Below are 18,285 nucleotides of genomic sequence, written 5' to 3'. Positions count from 1 at the left end.
TTCTGTAACTCTAGGTATATGAATTTCCAGGTGTTAAAGAAACCTCAAACCCCGAGACACATCGCGGCTCTATATACAAAAGTCATTATCTTAACCTAGTTTTTTTCCTCTTAAATTGTCAGGAGGGAAAACCTGAAGTCTATAGTTAGAATTCTATAAACCACTATACTGCCTATCCGATATGTCAGTTTTGCAGAAAATCAGGAGAGAAATTGATGACATGAAGCCAAGTTTAGACACGCACCTGATAGCTTTTTCCTAGATAAAACCCTAGAAAGAAGGTTTCTCCCAAACCCTAGTTCTGGATTCACTTTTACTGCAAGCTACCCCGCCCTCAAAGCCAATCTGTGTTTTAATCCAGGAAAGAAACGCAAACTTTCAGTCGCTCAAGCAGAAATCAAAAAGATCACGAACAGGGAGCCGACTGGGGAGTTCCGTTCTCTCTCCCACCAACCGACTAGTTCAGGCCCCTCCTCCGCTTAGCCCTTGAGCCTCGCGGGGTCCCCTAGGTAAGCTCAGATGTCCCCTCTGCCCCTAGCTCCGCTAAGGACACGTGTTCTTCCAGCCCTGTTCAGCCGCCTGGAGCCCCGCCCACCTCGCGCTTCCCAGGCCCCGCCCGCCGCGTTGCCTGCCAATCGCTGCCCGAGGCGTAGCCCGGCCCCGCCCCTCGGGTCCCGGCCCGCCGCCTTTGTTCTCCCCAGCTCCCTCTCTCAGCCTGTGCGCTCCGGGTAAACCGAGTGGCAGCCGCTGATTGGAGGCCGCGGAGCAGCCAATCAGAAGGGGGCACCTCACGTTAGCGCTCTGAGCTTTAAACGCGCGAGCCGCGGGGCGCGCGGAGGAGGCCGGGGAGGAGGTTCCACGCGGAGGGTGGTGCCGCCGAGCTTGGACGCGCACCGCGGCGCTCGGGGCCCGCGCCCCAGATCGGACTGGGATTGGCCAGCCCGCGTCTTTCCCCGCCCTCCAGTTAATTGCCAGGGAGGTCTTCGGCGGGGGCGGGGCGGTTTTTCTCTCTCGCTGGGCTCCGCGAGACCGGAGCCCGAGGTTCGGGAGCGCCCAGTGGCCGCTCGTGCAAGGAGGCCACGCTCAGCACCACCGCGATGAGGCCTCGAAAGCCTGGATGCTCGTCCTGCTCCTGGCCCTGGCGCAGCTGCTAGCCGTGGCGAGCGCCGGGGCCCCGGACGAAGGTGAGCGGCGGCGGCGTCTGGCCCGGCCTGCGGGCCGCGCGTTACGGGGTGGGGGCGCCGCGCGGACCAGCGACTTGCTGGAGTTGGAAGGTTGTAGCGGGGCGACAGGATCGCTTGGGAGTTCCGGGAGAGGAGGGCGGCGAGGAGGCCGGGGCTGCCACCGAGGCTTGGACCGCGGAGAGGGTGTAAAGTGCCTTCTTTGCACGCTGGCTCCTTCGCCCTGATTCTGCTCCGATTTTCCTCGGGTCCAGGCTGACTGCCCACTCCTGGGAAGGGGAGCTTGGGAACTGGTTAAGCATTTGAGGTTCACATGCCCAAGGAGTGGGAAGGGAGAGGGGGCCGCTGGTTTCAAAACAGGGCGAGGGCGTGACATCCCGAATGGGAGCCCTGGGGACAGCCGCGGGCAGCAAGCGTTTTACGCCTGAAAAATGTGGTTTGTAGGTTTGGATAGAAGTTAACTCGAGGGTTCTGGTTTGAGGGGGAAAGGGATGGCTTTTGGAAACTGGAGGTAGGTAGCACTTCGGCAAGCATGTATTCGGCACCGACTGTATGTGCTAGTCACTGCGCCAGGTCCGGGAGTTAGGGCTCAGTGTGGCCTCTGCCCATAAAGCGCCGGCTCTGGGAGGAACGTTCGCTCCTACCAGCCATCGGTCCTGCATTTTTCTTTGGAATCGGCTAGCTAAAAATAAGTGGTGTGTGAGAACTTTGAGAACTAGAAAACCTAAGAAAAGACTGCTATTGCTAGAGAACAGGACGGCACATTATTGGCCTTAACTCCTTCCTCTGGCGTTTCTCTGCATAACTAGAGTGTTTTTTCCTCTTGAGTTTGTTCCAATATAAATAACCCCCCTTTTCAGATAGTGTGTAAGGGAAGTGCGAACTTTATACTCTTCCAGATTGAGTAACTTTTATACAAGTTTTATTCAAGAGTCTTTACCCACACAGAAAAGGAAGTTGAAAACCAGCGCTTGGTGAAAAGAACACCTGCCCACAAGAACCAGAGAGCAGTGTCACCTATAAGTGTGTCTTGGGACCTTTATCCAAATTGCCCGGTGCTTATTTAAATACGGAGTCCCAGAATATACCCAACCGGAAGAACGCAAGGGTGGGCCCTCAGGTCAGCATTTTAAACACATTTCATTGACTCGTTAATGTTTGAGGACCAGTGGAGGTGGATGGTAGTTTTGGAACATAGCAGAGTAGCTTTGTCTTGGTTCCGATCAGATGATTCTGTCTTTCGGGGAGCCTCAAGGGGCCTGGAAGAGTGGCAGACGTGGATGGACATCACGGGTATTAGGATGACTGAGTCTGTCATTTGTCACAGGCCACTGATGCACTGGAGACCCTGGGAGGCAGTTGCCTCTAGGGTGAGCCTGGGGATCCTTGTGGTCAATTGGTTGGAGTGGGGCTTCTAGTGGTTACCTTGACTCTTTCCCATCCCTCGCCCTTCACATTTAGCTTCTGTCACAGGTAACTCCTCCTGTGGATTTTATTTTGGGACCACACTTCCCTTTACCCCAGATGGTCCCAGTCTTAAGGGGTTCCCCCCTTCTTTTTTGCTTCCTGTGCATTTTATTTATTTTTGCTGCACTGCACCCCTTGCGGGATCTTAGTTCTCCAGCTAGGGATGCAGCCAGTGCCCCCTGCAATGAGTGGAGTCCTACCCACTGGACCACCTGGGAATTTCCTGCCTCTTGTGCATGTCAGACTCAAACAGCATAGTGGTGTCTGGGCCCATCAGTGCCCCCAAGAACGGTTATTAAATAGAACTTAAGCCCTGATGGGTGAGCCTCCGGTTGTCAGGCCTCTCACTTGTTCTCACATCTTGCCAACCAGAAAAGTATAAAGGAGATATTTTGATGTGGGTCGTTGCCTGCTTTTCGCTTCTGGGAAGTAATTATCAAACAAGGTTAAAAAAACTTAGGGCATCCTGGGAAGAAAGTCTGATGGGCCAGCAAGGCATAGCAGTTGAGTGGTCAAGACCCTCCCCTCAGTAGCCTTGTGCTCCTGAGCAGGTGACTGAAATTCTGTGTCTTCTTTGGTGAAGGGCATGTAGTATGTTTCCCCAGAGGGGCTCAGAGCGTTGTGTAAGAGCTCAGCACAGTGCGTGGCCCATGAAACATGATCAGTTAGATGATGTTATTCCTGAGTCTGTTGTTACGCCGGCTGAGGATGCAGGTGAGGAGATGCTGGAAGAAGTGGCGTGCGTCCAGGCTGAGTGGGATCCGGCGTTGTCAGGTGCCCTGCTGGGAGTGGACTGGGTTGCAGTGACCTGGTTAGGAGGGGCCCGCATTTCAGGAAGTGGCCTTGGCGGATGGGCCCAGCAGCGTGCAGAGATGATGCTGGAGGCCTGTTGAGGAGGGGTGCTCTGAGGAGGATGGCACCCTTCCAGAAGGGGCTGGGAGGCTTTGGGCATATACTTCTGTCCTAGAGTGTCCAGCTTTAAAAGTGGAGCCCTGTAAGAGGTGGTTTCCCCATTAAACTGTGAGATATCTTCCTTGTTGGGATGCAGGGGGTGGGGGCGTTTAGTCTGGGGGAATACGGAGCCAGCACCCTCTCCAGATGCAGAGGAGTCAACCCTGGGAGTTGTTGGCAATTTGGGGAGCAGCGGAAGGTGGGGGCTGTGCCTTAATGTGCTTGAGGATCCTTCATTATGTAGGGAACGTTCTGTCATTTTATTTGTCCTTAAAAATGCAGAATGAAAATCCATTCTTAAAAAAGTTTCGATAAAGGAGTTCCCTATTAGGAGCTCTGTCACAGCATAACTCATGGTCCCCATTTAACCGTGAGCACCCCATCGCTGTAGTGCTGCAGACCACTGTGGGCTGGGGCTAGGTCGGAAACCTCTTAGCTTTTCCTTTTTATAAAATTCGCCTTATCTCTGTGCACTGAACTGGCAGCCGAGTCCCTCTTCCTCCCCAAGCTGTTTCCTCGCTTGAAGAGAGGATTAAGTTCTGAGCTTTCTTTCCAGCCTTCCTCCAGTCTTTCCATCTGCCTGCAGATAAGCTTGATTCTCAGGCTGAGCTGAGCACCCTGGCAGCTGCGCTGCCCTGAGGCCTTCCTCACTGCCCGCAGCAGCTCCCAGATCTGGGGCAAGGCGTACATTGCGTCCTGGACCCCGGCCGGAGCAGAGAACCTTGAACAGCCCCCCGCATTGAGCCCCTGGGTTTGCGGTCCCCATGCAGGCCGTTTCAGGTGGGACTTTCAGGTGAGGGGCCGTCGGCCCAGCCTTTTGGAAAGCTGGTATTAGGGTTCCACAGGCCAACAGAGGCCAGCTGGTACTTGCCCTGCCCAGTTGCTGTGGGTAGTGTTCCTAGAAGTACCAGGAGCCCGGAGCCAGTGGGTGTAAACCCAGAGGTTCTCAAGAGCATCAGGTCCTTAGATCTCCCTGGGACTTCACTGGCGGGCCAGTCGTTAAGACTCTGAGCTTCTGATGCAGAGGCTGCAGGTTCTATCCCTGGCGGGGGAACTAAGATCCCAAATGCTCACCTCGTGGCCAAAAAATATATATAAATAAATTTAAAGGAAAAAAGAAATGAGCTTAGGCCACCAGCCTGGGAAGTGGAGATGGGGTTGAGCCCGGTTGTCTTCCTCTGGGTCCTGCCCCTTCTGCATCCAGGGAACCTGGTTCTCATCGCTCTCCCCAAGCCTCCCGCTGACAGCGCTGGGGGTCTGGGGCTTCTGCAGGCCTGTCCAGCCCGCAGGGCCCCCGCTGTGGAGGAGGGAGGTGGCGAGGTGGCTGGAGAAGTGGGCATGCTGACAGGCTCGGGGAGGGTAGGAAGAAAATGGGGGGCCGGGGAAGCAGCCTGGCCCAGGGTACACAGGCACCTTCTCAAGTTGGTGGCGTTTCTGTTTGGATTTTAGAGCTGTGTACTCCAGCCCCCACAGTGGAGGACAGGGGCTTGTGAAAGGAAAAAGCTGTGGGTGTTCGAAGGGACAAGTGTGGAGGGAAGTGGGGCTCAGGGGGGCGGGGTGGGTTTTCAGCTTGTTTTTGGTAATAAGTGTACAGGTCGGTAGATCTTGATGATAACAAGCAAAGCTGCCGCCCTGCCCAGAGCAGCCCCTGGCGTGTCTGAGCAGCTGCAGAGGCAGCAGTGGGTCTGGTTTGGGGACGTGGGTGCTGAGATAGGGCAAGTCCCACGGGGCTCCCGGGTCCCCGGGCGGGTTCTCAAGCCCTAACGTCAGCCCCGCTGTCAGTGTTGGCTTCTCTCCCGGGAAGCATCTCCAAAGAGAAGTAATGGGCCCCTTGAAACGTTCTGCCTTTGGAGTTGACGAAATCGTGCTACCTGCATTTCTGTTTGCTGATGTGGAAGCAGCTGGGAACCTGGGTAACGAGAGCTGCCGTTCAGGGTTTCCATACCTGTAGTTCAGCAGCAAATCCAGTCGAGCCTTGTTGGTGATAAGATGTGCTTATATTCTTGTGTTCTGGGGAAGAGAACTTTGCCTCCAGGTGTCCCACAAAAGTATTAACAGGAAACAAATGCGGTTCTCAGCTTTTCGTTATGAATGATGGACTGCTAATCCATCTCGGATTAGGAGATATGCATAAAAAATACCCCATGGGTGTTCTGATCCTTCAGGGAAAGGTTGGTGTGTGGAGGAGGGAGGTGGGGAATCATGTTTTACTTACAAAGTCAGCCCGAGTAACCTCCAGGGAGAAAGAGTTGAGAACCAAGATTTGTTTCCTGTTTGTACTGATTTGGGGGGCCAGGCAGTCATCCGCAGGGGCGAGGATGGGATCTTGGAGGCAAGTCCTTCTTTCCTGTGGAAAGCAGAGAGGGTGAGGAAGGGGAACATGTCTGTAGAAGTTAGCCTGGACCTTGAGCACGGACGTGGGGGGACCTACAAAGGGAGGAGCCCGAACACACAGCTTGGATGTGGGTGAGGGCCTTTGCTACAGGGCGGATCAGACCTGTGTGCCGGGAAGGAGGGTTCTCTGTGCTGGGCCGGGGGGCTCCATCTGAGTGGGGGCCGGTCCCACCTCACCCCCAAGTCCTGCTGCAGTGTTTAGACTAAATTCTAGACCTGTAGTTAGTTTTCACCATCTTTTAGCCATCACCTCCCTTTAAGTGAAATCTGAGGTGCCCACCCCACATGCAGATGTATGGGCTCCGGGAGGCCCGCGGTCACCGCCTCTTCTCGTGGTGGTGACCCTCAGGGACCACTCAGGACTCATGACCATTTTGAAGGTGTGGGGTCCTGGGAAGACTTAAGGAGGAAGGTCATCAGTTTCCTAACCTGCCTGGGTGTTTTCTGCACAGATTCTTCTGACAAAGAGGATGCCATCGAGGAGGACGAGGAGGAGGACGAGGATGAGGATGACGACGACGATGACTTGGAAGTTAAGGAGGAAAACGGCGTCTTGATCCTAAACGACGCGAACTTCGATAACTTTGTGGCCGACAAAGACACGGTGCTGCTGGAGTTCTACGCTCCGTGGTGAGGACACGCGCCCTGACTCGTTTCAGGTCTAGTTGGTTAAAAACGTGAACACGTCCTCTGCTAGTTGCAGCTGCGGGTGGCTCATGAGCTTTGATGACACAGCCGTGCGGGGGTGACAGATGCGTCCCCTGGTGCAGGTTCAGCCCCTCCTCCGCCCAGCTGCACGCAGACTGGACCCTGTGGGGACCGGCCCCCCTTTCCCATCTTTCACCCTCATCGGGCAGCTCGTGGTGACTCTTGGGCTCCTTCTCTCACCTTTCTTCTGCTGTTTTTCCGTCTCATAATCCTGTCTTTGCTTTCTCCTGCCCTCCTCAGTCCACTTGGGAGGAAAAAATAGTCAAGATATACATAATGTTGTCTGACCAGCATAGTATGAGATGCTTCGTATAAAGTCTCTAAACAGTCCTCAGGGCAAACCTGTGAAGTTACCTCATTCCTGGTTTATAGATCATGTGTTCTCAAGCATTTTGGTCTCAGGACACCTTAACCCCTTAAATACTGAGGACCTCAGCTAGCTTGTTATGTGGGTCACGTTTATCAGTAGTTACCACATTGGAACTTAAAACTGAAAATGGAAAAACTCATTTCTAAGTGGCAGTAACACCCTTACTCGTCAGCATCAGAACGCTGACATCGCTCTTGGTCCTGTAGCGCATCCACGTCTGAGACGAGCGGAAAAGACAGCGTCTTTCAGGCAGAGTTTTCTCTTCACGTGGGGGTGTGGAGATCTTGAAAGTACCTGCCCTCGGTGGAGCTGGGATTCACCCTGGGATTGTTCGACTTGGGCCGTCTCAGCCTCCCCCGTTTCGCGTTTCTCGCTAACCGCAAACGTTTCTGGTTCCAGTGCCCCAGTTTTTGTGCATACAGCTGGATTTAAGCCTCCTTGGGTACAGTTAACCTGCTTCTCCGCCCTGAAATCTCATTCTCAGGTGCGGGCACTGCAAACAGTTTGCTCCAGAATACGAAAAAATCGCTGCCACCTTGAAGGAGAACGACCCTCCCATCCCTGTCGCCAAGATCGACGCGACCTCAGAGTCGGCGCTGGCCAGCAGGTTTGACGTGAGTGGCTACCCCACCATCAAGATCCTGAAGAAGGGCCAGGAGGTTGACTACGAGGGCTCCAGGACCCAGGAAGGTGAGGGCCTGGAGCCACCAGAGGAAGTGGGGGCCGGGGCTCCCTTCCCCATGAAGGGAGAGGGGAGGGGTTGAGGGGAGGGCAACTTGGATAACAGAGAGGAAGCCCAGCCCAGTGGACTGGCAGCAATACCTGCTGGAACGTCCGCAGTGACTCTGATCAGAATAAGCTTGTCCTGGACAAGAAGGGGGTACACTTGACAGCCGTGAAATTCAAGATCTGGAGCCGCTGTGTTAAAGGCCACGGGCCTCGCTAGTGTTGTGGACCAGCGTCTAGCTGGGCCTGACACCCAGGGTGGGGGACTCTCTGAGACAGACTGCCGAGCCCTCGCCCAGAGCTTCTGATTCAGTGAGCGTCAGGTCCATCTCAATAGTCTCTTTCTTATGAGCACCCAGGGCTGGCCAAGCCCGTGGGTCCAGATCTCACAGAACCACTGGTGTTTCTAAAACCAGGTGCGTGGGGCCAGGTGGCATTTCTAAAACCAGGCCTGTTGGAGCTCTACCTGGCTCTCATCAGGCACTACATCAGTTTCATTAAATGAATGGACAGATAACACCGTGGTAGCCTTCAGCATTTTGAAGGCTTAAAAAAAATAGATTGCTTTCTGCTGCATTTTCCACTCCCAGTGTGGCACAGTGGGCATGGCACCGAGTAGGTTTGGGGTCTTTCTTGCCATCGCACAGCCCTGTGTCCCCCACAAGGGCCCCCCTGGCTGGGCCTTGGGCTCCTCATCCGAGCGTGAGTCACGTGGACTTGATCTCAAGGTTCACTTCGAGCCATTCAAGAGTCTGACCTTTGCAGGCAGGCATGTGTGTGTGTGTGGGGGGGTTGGTCTGCCCTTGACACCTCACAGCTAGGAACGTGGTCCGGTTTGGCATCTTGAGGGCAGTGTTTGGCGCAGCGGGCTCCCTGGGCACCAGACCTCCCATGTGTCTTCAGAAGGGGCTCCCCCAAGTTGAGGCCCCCCCCGCCCCGGGCCTCAGTCTGCCTGCACCAGGAGGCACTGCTGTTCGCGCTCCAGTCTGAAAGCTGGCGCTTCGCCGCAGTGCTTCTCAGACCTGGCTCCTGGGCAGATTTCAGGGCCACAAAGGGAGAGAAACAGTGGGCAGCCGCTGCTCCTGAGAACCACTTGGGAAGTGCTTTGTGAGCATATATTTAGTCTCCGGGCACCTAGGCCACAAGTGGGCCTTTTTGCAACTGCTTCGCAGGCGATGCTGGTGCAGCCTAGGTGGCCTTGGAGCTACTGCTGCTCCCATTTTTTTCAACTTCAGTTAAATTTTATGCTGTGTGTAACGTGCCAGTGCTCCGTGTGCGTGTCTAAACACAGATGTATTTGTACGCCTTGAGAGGAATGCTCCCCAAACTATTACTAGGCATATGCGGTTGAACACTGCGAGGTGACCTTTCGGGGTGCGCTTAACAGTCTCATTCATCAGGCTGGGCTAGACTGCCTTGAGCAGTGTGTGTGGACATGTGATGGGTGGTGGTTGGAAACCTTGGACCTTCGGGCTCTTCACCATGGTCCCCAAACTGCGGAGGGGCCCTGGCTATAGATGGGCTTTGTTGTTCAGTAGCTCAGTCATGTCCGACTCTTTGCATCCCCATGGACTGCAGCACGCCAGGCTTCCCTGTCCTTCACCATCTCCCGGAGCTTACTCAAACTTAGGTCCATTCAGTCGGTGATGCCATCCAACCATCTCGTCCTCTATGGCCCCCTTCTCCTCCTGCCTTCAATCTTTCCAAGCATCAGGGTCTTTCCCAGTGAGTCAGCTCTTCACATCAGGTGGCCAAAGTATTGGAGCTCAGTATCAATCCTTCCAGTGACTTTTCAGGGTTGATTTCCTTTAGGATTGACTGGTTTGGTCTCCTTACAGTAGATGGGCTTGGGTTTCAGGAAATCAAGCGTGTCCTGTTCTGTGGCCCTATGTTCTCTCTTCCCTACCCTCTCCACCTTCCCCTGGAGCCAGGGGCCTTCACGTGCTCGGTCTTGTGGGGTTTCTTCCAGAAATTGTGGCCAAGGTCAAAGAGGTCTCCCAGCCAAACTGGACGCCTCCACCAGAAGTCACACTTGTGCTGACCAAGGACAACTTCGATGAAGTGGTGAATGATGCCGACATCATCCTGGTAGAGTTTTATGCTCCCTGGTAAGATGGTGTCGGTCTCCCGTGACCAGATACTGGTTAGGCCCATCCTGTACCCGCTGCAGCTCGGGGCAGGGGTGGCAGGAGACAGACCCCTGCACGTGAGGCAGAGCCAGCCGAGGAGCTGGCAGGTGCCAAGTGCCCACCGTGCACCAGGTGAAGTGGGCGCGGCTGGGAGGGGTGGTTTTAGAGTCTTTGCTGGGGATAGGATAGGTTGAAACTCCCCCCTCCAGCTGTCCAACCAACAGAACTGTCATGGCCTCTCGCATCTCTTAGCCCATGTCAGGCTTCCACACTGCCTGGGGGCTTCTCTGGCTTGGCAGATCTCTGCAAGTCACCCGGGAACTCAGGCTGGGTGTCTGCGCATCCTGTAGCTGGGAGGCTGCGTCCACTCTGGAACAGGCTCCTGACAGAGCTGCTCACTCTCGCAGGTGTGGACACTGCAAGAAACTGGCCCCCGAGTATGAAAAGGCCGCCAAAGAGCTGAGTAAGAGCTCTCCCCCGATCCCCTTGGCGAAGGTTGACGCCATAGCGGAGACAGACCTCGCCAAGAGGTTCGACGTCTCCAGCTACCCCACCCTGAAGATCTTCCGCAAGGGGAAGGCTTTCAGTTACAACGGCCCACGGGAAAAATACGGTAGGGCTGCCGCCTCTGGGCTCGGTGCGGGGATCTCCCAGTACCTCCGGGCGCCCCGGAGCCCCGAGCCCCCAGCCCCGCTCAGGCGTGCGCTCTGCTTCTAGGGATCGTCGACTACATGATGGAGCAGTCCGGGCCGCCCTCCAAGCAGATCCTGGCCCTCAAGCAGGTCCAGGAGTTCCTGAAGGACAGGGACGATGTCATCATCATCGGAGTCTTTAAGTCGGAGAGTGACCCTGCCTACCAGCTGTACCAGGATGCGGGTGAGGAGGGGTCTCAGGCCAGCGTGCCCGCGCCCAGGCCTTCTGGGGCCGCTGCTGTTGTATAAGACCCCTGGGCGTCGATTTAGGCTTGAGGAAGGATCGAGATTGCATATGTGGGAACGGGCTTTCCTTTCTGGGGTTGGGGATTGGTTCTCGGTTGCCTTAACTGCACGTGAGTGATGCGATCTCTCAGGAAGCAGACGAGAGGGCTGTGCTCTCTCCTTCCTGGGTCTGAAAGGAGGGCAGGGGCCCTGTCAAGTTCATCCAAAGTCATTACCTCCTTCCCTCCTCTGCTGGGGCCCCTTCCCAGAGCCAGCCCTGCTGCCAGGGGAGGGTCTTGACCAGAAAGGAGGGTTTCTGCATCAGACCTGGGTTGGAGTCCCTGTTCTGTGGGTGATTAGCCGCCCCAAGTGGGCAGTCAGTGACTCGGTCAACCCTCAGATCTCACAGCCAACAGGGAGACCTGTCTTGCATGGAAGGTTGTTACATTAGTGGAGATAAAGTGGTGGAAGTGCTCAGCCAAGTGCCCGGTGATGCCAAGTGCCCAGTGAGGCTGGTCTGGGAGGCAAAGTTAACCACCACCTCGTCTCAGCAGTGCCCCATGGGGGCCAGGTCCTCGCCGCCCTGGATGGCCCCTGGGTGATGAACCAAAGATGGTCTTTGGGGGACAGGCAGGCTCCTCCTGGTCTTCCCCAGCAGCTCCTGAGTCCCCTGGACCCCTCACCCCATCATACACGCCACAACGGCTTGGTTTTCTACTTGGAAGTCGTAATCGTGATCTGTTAAATGCCCTGCTTGCCACTTAGTGTTAATGTTTGTGCCGCACGGTCCCAGCTGTGCATGTGTCAGTTGCAGACTGATGTTGTAAAAGTTACAGTGGGGCTGAAGTCCATTCGTGCTTCCTCAGTCTTCACTGATTCAGGAACCGGGTCATCCAGCTGTTCTAAAAACTTGCAGAGGGGGTCCCCTCGTCCACCCAGGGCCACAGGCAGCCACGGAGCCCCAGCCCTCACATCTGGGTGCCTGTAGATCCCCAGGGATCGTGTCAATACGTGGGTGCTGGTGCTCAGGGCTGGGGGGGCCCCAGTGCTGCCCGTCTAGCCGCCGCATATCCAGTCTGATGCCTGTGGCCCCTTGTGGCCGGGCAGGTTAGGCTCAGGTAGGGGTGACAGTCACGGGGCCTGGTGCGTGGACTTTGGGGAAGGAACTAGAGACCGCCCCAGGGACACAGGGCTGACAGGGCAGGAGCAGAGGGGGTCCTGGCAGGAGGATGGGGTCTGTGAGCGAGGGGGCCGGGCAGGAAGCTCTGGAGGTGATGCTGTCTCCTCCATGGCCACTTGATCACAGATACCCACATGTCTAGTAGCTTAGAACAGGTGGGAGACTGACCTGCAACACTCCTCTGGGTGGCTGTTTTGTTCTTAAACGGTGGTCTGAGAGCTCCCTGACCTGTTGCTACAGGAGGGACTGGGGCTCAGGGTGGTGAGTAGCTGGCAGGCCTCAAGTCACAGCTAGTAGCTCCAAAATTGTGATTTGAGTCCAAGTCTGTCTGAGCTTGTCCAGACTGCTCCCTGCTTCCCCTGAGACGTGCCGTGCCCTCAGCTGCCTGTTCGGTAACCCAGTCACAGGCCCACCTTCCTGGGACCGCAGACTCTGCTCAGGGTGGATCGGAGGCCTTGGTGAGGACAGAGCAGGAGGCCCGAGGTGGTGCCCTTGCCGGGTCCAGGGCAGGGGTTGATAGGCTGGCCCACGGGCCAAACCCAGCCCTCACCTGGTTCTGTAAGTTCCCTGGGGACACAGCACGCTAGTCAGCACAGAGCTGAGTTGTCAAGACCATGGGGTCCACGAAGCTGAGACAGTTCCTGTCCAGTCCTTAAGAAAGTTTGCCAGCCTCCATTCTGGAGTATCTCCATGGGGTTGCATTGAGAGTTTCCCGAAATTTAAATTAAAATACGTAGGGCTTCCCAGGTGGCACAATGGTAAAGAATGTGCCTGCTAATACAGGAGACTCAAGAGACGCAGGTTCAATCCTTGAGTCGAGAAGATCCCCTGGAGGAGGACGTGGCCACCCACTTCAGTATTCTTGCCGCAAAAGTTCCATGGACCGAGGAGGCTGACGGGCTACAGTCCGTGGGGTCACAGATAGCCAGACACAACTGAGTACAGCACAACATATCCATAGAGCAGAAAAACTGCAGCCCAAACGGGCCACTTGAGAAGTGAGCTCCTGAGCAGACGGAGGGTTTTCAAGCCAGACTCAGGAGGGTCAGGCTGGCGGTCTGGGTTAATGTGCTTCTCAGCGTCAGAGACCACAGTCAATCCGAGAGATGAAGTTTTTCTGTGAAGGTTCTGATTGTTTATTTTTATTCATTTTTTTTTTCAGATTTATTTTAAAAATAAATTCAGATATACATAGATTTTAAAGTATTACATCTATACCAGGTTTTTTAATCCAAACTCCTTTCAAGTGTCTAAGCTCTGGATATTATCCACACAGCGTTCATGGTTAATTACACCATTTTCTGGGCATTTGGTTTGGCTGATGTGGGTAGAGTTGAATCTAAATCATTTAAGCAGTTTAATAAATTGTGTGTTATTTATCGTTCAATTCCTCAGCTAACAGCCTGAGAGAGGATTACAAATTCCACCACACTTTCAGCACTGAAATAGCAAAGTTCTTGAAGGTCTCTCTGGGGAAGTTGGTCGTCATGCAGCCTGAGAAATTCCAGTCCAAATATGAGCCCAAGAGCTACGTGATGGACATCAAGGTGGGTGAGGGGTGCCAGCCCCGGGGCGTCCGATCGTCCTGAAGTTCTCTCGGTCAGGCCAGGGTCACGGGGTGGCGGGGATGGGGGAGGTCCTCACACGCCCAGTGGGTCGTGGGGCTGAGGCCCTGGCGCAGCTCCACCTGCTTCTGCAGGAGGGTGGCCCCCTCTCCACACCTCGTGACGGGCCAGCTCCTGGCCAGCCTGTGCTGCTCCTTCGGAGAGAAGCCTCACTCGCCGGCAGGTGGCCTGGGTGCTGAGGGCTACGAAGCACTGACATGCTGCTCTGTTCACTGGGTAGAGCTGTGGGTGTGGCCTGTGGACCTGGCCTTTCCCTCCTCCTTGGGGCCTCCCGCTCTCAGTCTTCCTAAAGAGGTGACACACTCATCTCAAGAGGGGTGGGTGAGCTTGGGTCCCACTTCATGTTCCAAGTGCTTCCCAGGGGCCATGAGCTCCATGGAACAGATCCTCTCATTTGGAGGAAACCTTACCTGATAGCTCAGTTGGTAAAGAATCCGCCTGCAGTGCAGGAGACCCCAGTTCAATTCCAGGGTCGGGAAGATCCGCTGGAGACCGGATAGGCTACTCATTCCAGTATTCTTGGGCTTCTCTTGTGGCTCAGCTGGTAAAGAATCTGCCAGCAATGCAGGAGACCTGGGTTCGGTCCCTGCGTTGGGAAGATCCCCTGGAGAAGGGAAAGGCTACCCACTCCAGTATTCTGGCCTGGAGAATTCCCAAAGTCCATGGGATCGCAAAGAGTCGGACACGACCAAGCAACTTTGACTTTACATCTTGAATTCAGATGTTGTACTTGACAAGCAGAGACTGGGATGCAGAGAAGTGAACTAACGCCTAGAGGGTCCCACAGCCGTTTAGGAGGAGACTAAAGTGACGGGCAGGTGTGCTCTGTCCCCAGCCAAGACATACGGGAGAGGTTTCATCACGCCTGCCCCTCCGGCTTCTTTTCTGTTATCCAGAGATACTGACTCTGGGTCCACAGAGGAGCCCTGATGAACTTGAGATCTGGGGGCCATGGGAACCAGACACAGTTCTGTGTGGTGTGCCTGCTCCCAGGGAAGGGGTCTGTCTATAATTTTCAGTAGATTCTCGAAGGGGCCCCTGACCCTGAAAGGTTGAGATCCGCAGTCTGTTAAACACATCACTGCTACTTTGCTCTTTTTGCTTCAGCCTGATCTTACATTCACCATTTTTTATTAATGTATTGGTATCATTTATATACCAATTTTGTCCCCAGAATTATTTAAGGGCTGCTTTGTAAAAATTTACGTAACATAACATGCAATTTTAAAAAATGGATCTAGGTGTTAGGACAAAGGAAAGACAAGGGCAGGACGGATAAGATGAAGCCAGATGTAAAGTCAGCACACACAGCCTGGAGGTGAGGAGACAGTCTGCTGCAGACGTGAGTGAGGAGGGCTCAGGCATTGAGTTCCCATTTGGGCCCGTGGGTGCTGAGTGCTCCGCTGTGGAGCACATACGTCCTGGGTGCCCCCGGAGTTTGTCTTCTCTGCGACGGGCGGTCCAGGGCCATCCTGATGAGAGAGGCCCCCACTGCCCTCTGTGTCTTGTCCCTGCTGCCTCCCTGACCGTCCATCCAGATGGGACTCAGACTCTAGGGGAAAGAGGTGGTCATCCACCACTTCTCCTGCTGAGCAGATGGCCTCACCCTCCTAGGCCTCAGGTTCCGCATCTGTGGTGCAGGTGTCTGGCCCCTTGCTCTTCCCCAGGCCCCCCGGGTTTTCTGTCACCAGTAGTCAGGGGTGGGCTTTCTGCAGGCAGAGCCCAGAGCCCCAACGGCCACTTTGATCATCTCATCCTGTAGTGTCCCCGACAGGCTACTGTGGGGTTCAGCCAGAGGAACGTGAGACCTTGTGCCCAGTTCAGCTCACCTTCGCACCTTTGTCATCCGGGAGCCAGGCCTCCCCCCAGCAGACCCCAACTGACCTGGTCAGCCAGCCCTGACCCAGAGGGAAGGGCGCCCTGGCTACCCGAGAGGCTCACTTGGGGTTCACTGGGGGAGTAGGGCCCCTGTGATGTCCCTAGTGAAGTCGCTCAGTTGTGTCCGCCTCTTGTGATCCCATAGTCTGTAGCCTGCCAGGCTCCTCCATTCATGAGATTTTCCAGGCAAGAGTGCTGGAGTGGGTTGCCATGCCCTCCTCCAGGGGATCTTCCCGGCCCAGAGATTGGGCTGTACCCTCTGAGCCACCAGGGAAGCCCCGTGACGTCCCTAGGGGCAGACTTTTCCCCAGGCCGGTGGCAGACAGCTGCGCCTCACCTGCCCCTCTCTCGCAGGACTCCACGGAGGCCGCGGCCATCGCGGAGCACGTGGTGAAGCACACGCTGCCCCTGGTTGGCCACCGCAAGGCTGCTGACGCCAAGCGGTACACGCGGCGTCCCCTGGTGGTCGTCTACTACAGCGTGGACTTCAGCTTCGACTACCGCGCGGGTGAGCCCCGGGCTGGGGAGTGCGGGTTAGGACGGCCTCGGGGGTCCTCCTCCTCCTCCCGGGAGTTGCCACCACCTACCCTCCCCGCTTGATCAGGGGGGCAGCTGGGAGTCCCGTCGGCCCTCCTCGAGCCGCAGGGACGATCAGGCGGGACCAGCCCCCGGAGCCCTGAGCCCAAGCCCTCGGTCCCCTCTCAGCCACTCAGTTCTGGCGGAACAAGGTCCTGGAGGTGGCCAAGGACTTCCCCGAGTACACCTTCGCCGTGGCCGATGAGGAGGACTTCGCCACGGAGTTGAAGGACCTGGGGCTAAGCGAGAGCGGGGAGGAGGTGAACGCGGCCATCCTGGATGAGGGCGGCCGCAGGTTTGCCATGGAGCCCGATGACTTCGACGCCGACGCCCTGCGCGACTTCGTCACCGCCTTCAAGAAAGGTGGGCCCGCACCCCGCCACCCCCACCCCCACACCCGCACCCTGCTTCTGCAGCCCCTGCCAGCTTGTCTTTGGGACCCAGGCCTGTGCTTCCTCTTGGACCCAAGGGTGCACAGCATGGGAATGGGAGAATCCCTGTTCTTTGCTCCATTTTCTCTGTTTTTGTAATAGAAACAGGTGTCTTAGAAATCTCAAAAAACCTTATTTTAAAAATTAAAGTGCAACAGATAAGTTTCTTGTATGTGGTAAACTTGCTTTGGCCTTGAATGCAGTGTCTTTCTGATCTGACTGGGCACGTGGCTCAGGGTTGCTGTTGCCCCCGCTAGGTGGGCAGACCTCCCTGCCCATCCTGTCTGCTCAGTCTGCTGCCCGCCGAGGCTTCCAGCCTGCACACTGCCCTCTTAGTGACCCCTCTGTACTGGCAGCCTCTCTTGTGACTGCCCCTCTGAAAGAGGATCGTGTCTGCTAGGCCTCTGGTGCGACTGGTCATCTGCACCCCCTCTGGCCTTTGCAGGGACTGGAAAGTACAGGATTTGGGGGAATCAGAACCAGGGGCTGGGCTCTGGAGACAAGGCCCAGCCTGGCCGTGGCGATGTCTGTCTGCCCCAGCCTCCTGCACGTCGGGCCAGCCTCCCTGCCTGGTCCAGTCGTGGCCACCAGGGGCTGGCCTTTCGGCTCTCACACCCCCCCTTGCTTGCTTTCCCTGGCAGGAAAACTGAAGCCAGTCATCAAATCCCAGCCGGTGCCCAAGAACAACAAGGGGCCAGTCAAGGTCGTGGTGGGGAAGACCTTCGACTCCATCGTGATGGACCCTAAGAAGGACGTCCTCATCGAGTTCTACGCGCCCTGGTGCGGGCACTGCAAGCAGCTGGAGCCAGTGTACACCTCCCTGGGCAAGAAGTACAAGGGCCACAAGAACCTGGTCATCGCCAAGATGGACGCCACGGCCAATGACGTCACCAGCGACCGCTACAAAGTCGAGGGCTTCCCCACCATCTACTTCGCCCCCAGTGGGGACAAAAAGAACCCAATTAAATTTGAGGACGGAAACAGAGACCTGGAGCATTTGAGCAAGTTTATAGAAGAACATGCCACAAAGCTGAGCAGAACCAAGGAAGAACTTTGAAGGCCCTGGGGGTCTGCAGAGGGCGAGCACGGGAGGGACCGGACCCAGCGAAGCTTCCAGTGGTCACTGGCGGGGCCCACGCCAGCTGCGAGCCTGGCGGGCTTGCTCACAGGCAGTATCTCAAAGTGTTTTGGTTAGTTTTGTGTTTTAATTTTTTTATACTCTGGTATTTTGCCTTCATGCTCTGAATACTAAATAGATATGAATGACTCAGTAGATTAGTCCAGAATTTTACAGAGGAGACATCTATTTTTATTGTTATTTGGGGTTTGATTTTTTTTTTAACTTTTCACCATCTTTAATATATTTCTTCAAAGCAGGCAAGTTGAATTCTGTGTGCATTTTTTTCCTTTTTTAATTTAAAATTTAAGAAACCTTTGCCAAATTGTGTTGCCTTTTGCCTTTTATTTGATCGTCTTCTGAGGAATTGTTAGCTGAAGATGGGACTGCTGGTTTTTGTTTTTTTTTCCCGTCGGGGCACGAAGTGAGAATGGTCACCAGGTGCCCTGCCAAGGACGTGATTTCGGCCCGACTCTGAGCCGCCGCCAGACCGGGAGAAGCAGCATCTCTGCAGGCGTGGACATCACCGTGCCTTCTCCTCCCAGACCGAGGACCGCGGGCAGGAGCCTGTTGCAGGTGCCCCCAGGCCCCTGAAGCCAGGTCCTGAGGCTCAGCCTCCGAGAGGTCGCCCTGCT

The 18,285-nt window shown here is 55.5% G+C and overlaps 1 protein-coding gene across 1 annotated transcript; it reads left to right on the top strand.

Annotated features, from left to right (window-relative positions):
* Nucleotides 1-181: 181 nt before the first annotated feature.
* On the top strand, nucleotides 182-17,957 carry PDIA4 (protein disulfide isomerase family A member 4). The gene is made up of 11 exons (XM_070368837.1): nucleotides 182-230; nucleotides 807-1,184; nucleotides 6,446-6,623; nucleotides 7,556-7,761; nucleotides 9,767-9,905; nucleotides 10,334-10,539; nucleotides 10,644-10,802; nucleotides 13,419-13,570; nucleotides 15,881-16,034; nucleotides 16,232-16,465; nucleotides 17,175-17,957. Exons 1-11 carry the CDS (start codon nucleotides 182-184, stop codon nucleotides 17,588-17,590), a joined length of 2,271 nt encoding a protein of 756 aa, XP_070224938.1. The 3' UTR covers nucleotides 17,591-17,957.
* Nucleotides 17,958-18,285: the final 328 nt, after the last annotated feature.

Source organism: Bos mutus, chromosome 4 (genome assembly GCF_027580195.1).
Source record: "Bos mutus isolate GX-2022 chromosome 4, NWIPB_WYAK_1.1, whole genome shotgun sequence".
NCBI lineage: Eukaryota > Metazoa > Chordata > Mammalia > Artiodactyla > Bovidae > Bos > Bos mutus.
The sequence above is the reverse complement of the archived record's forward strand: the minus strand, read 5'-3'. Positions and strand labels throughout refer to the sequence as shown.

Excerpts from the sequence above, each read along its gene's own strand:
- PDIA4 (XM_070368837.1), top strand. The coding sequence starts at position 182 with ATGTCAGTTTTGCAGAAAATCAGGAGAGAAATTGATGACATGAAGCCA. Across the intron at positions 10,803-13,418 it reads CCAGCTGTACCAGGATGCGG|CTAACAGCCTGAGAGAGGAT; the intron begins GTGAGGAGGGGT and ends TCAATTCCTCAG. Across the intron at positions 13,571-15,880 it reads GCTACGTGATGGACATCAAG|GACTCCACGGAGGCCGCGGC; the intron begins GTGGGTGAGGGG and ends CCTCTCTCGCAG.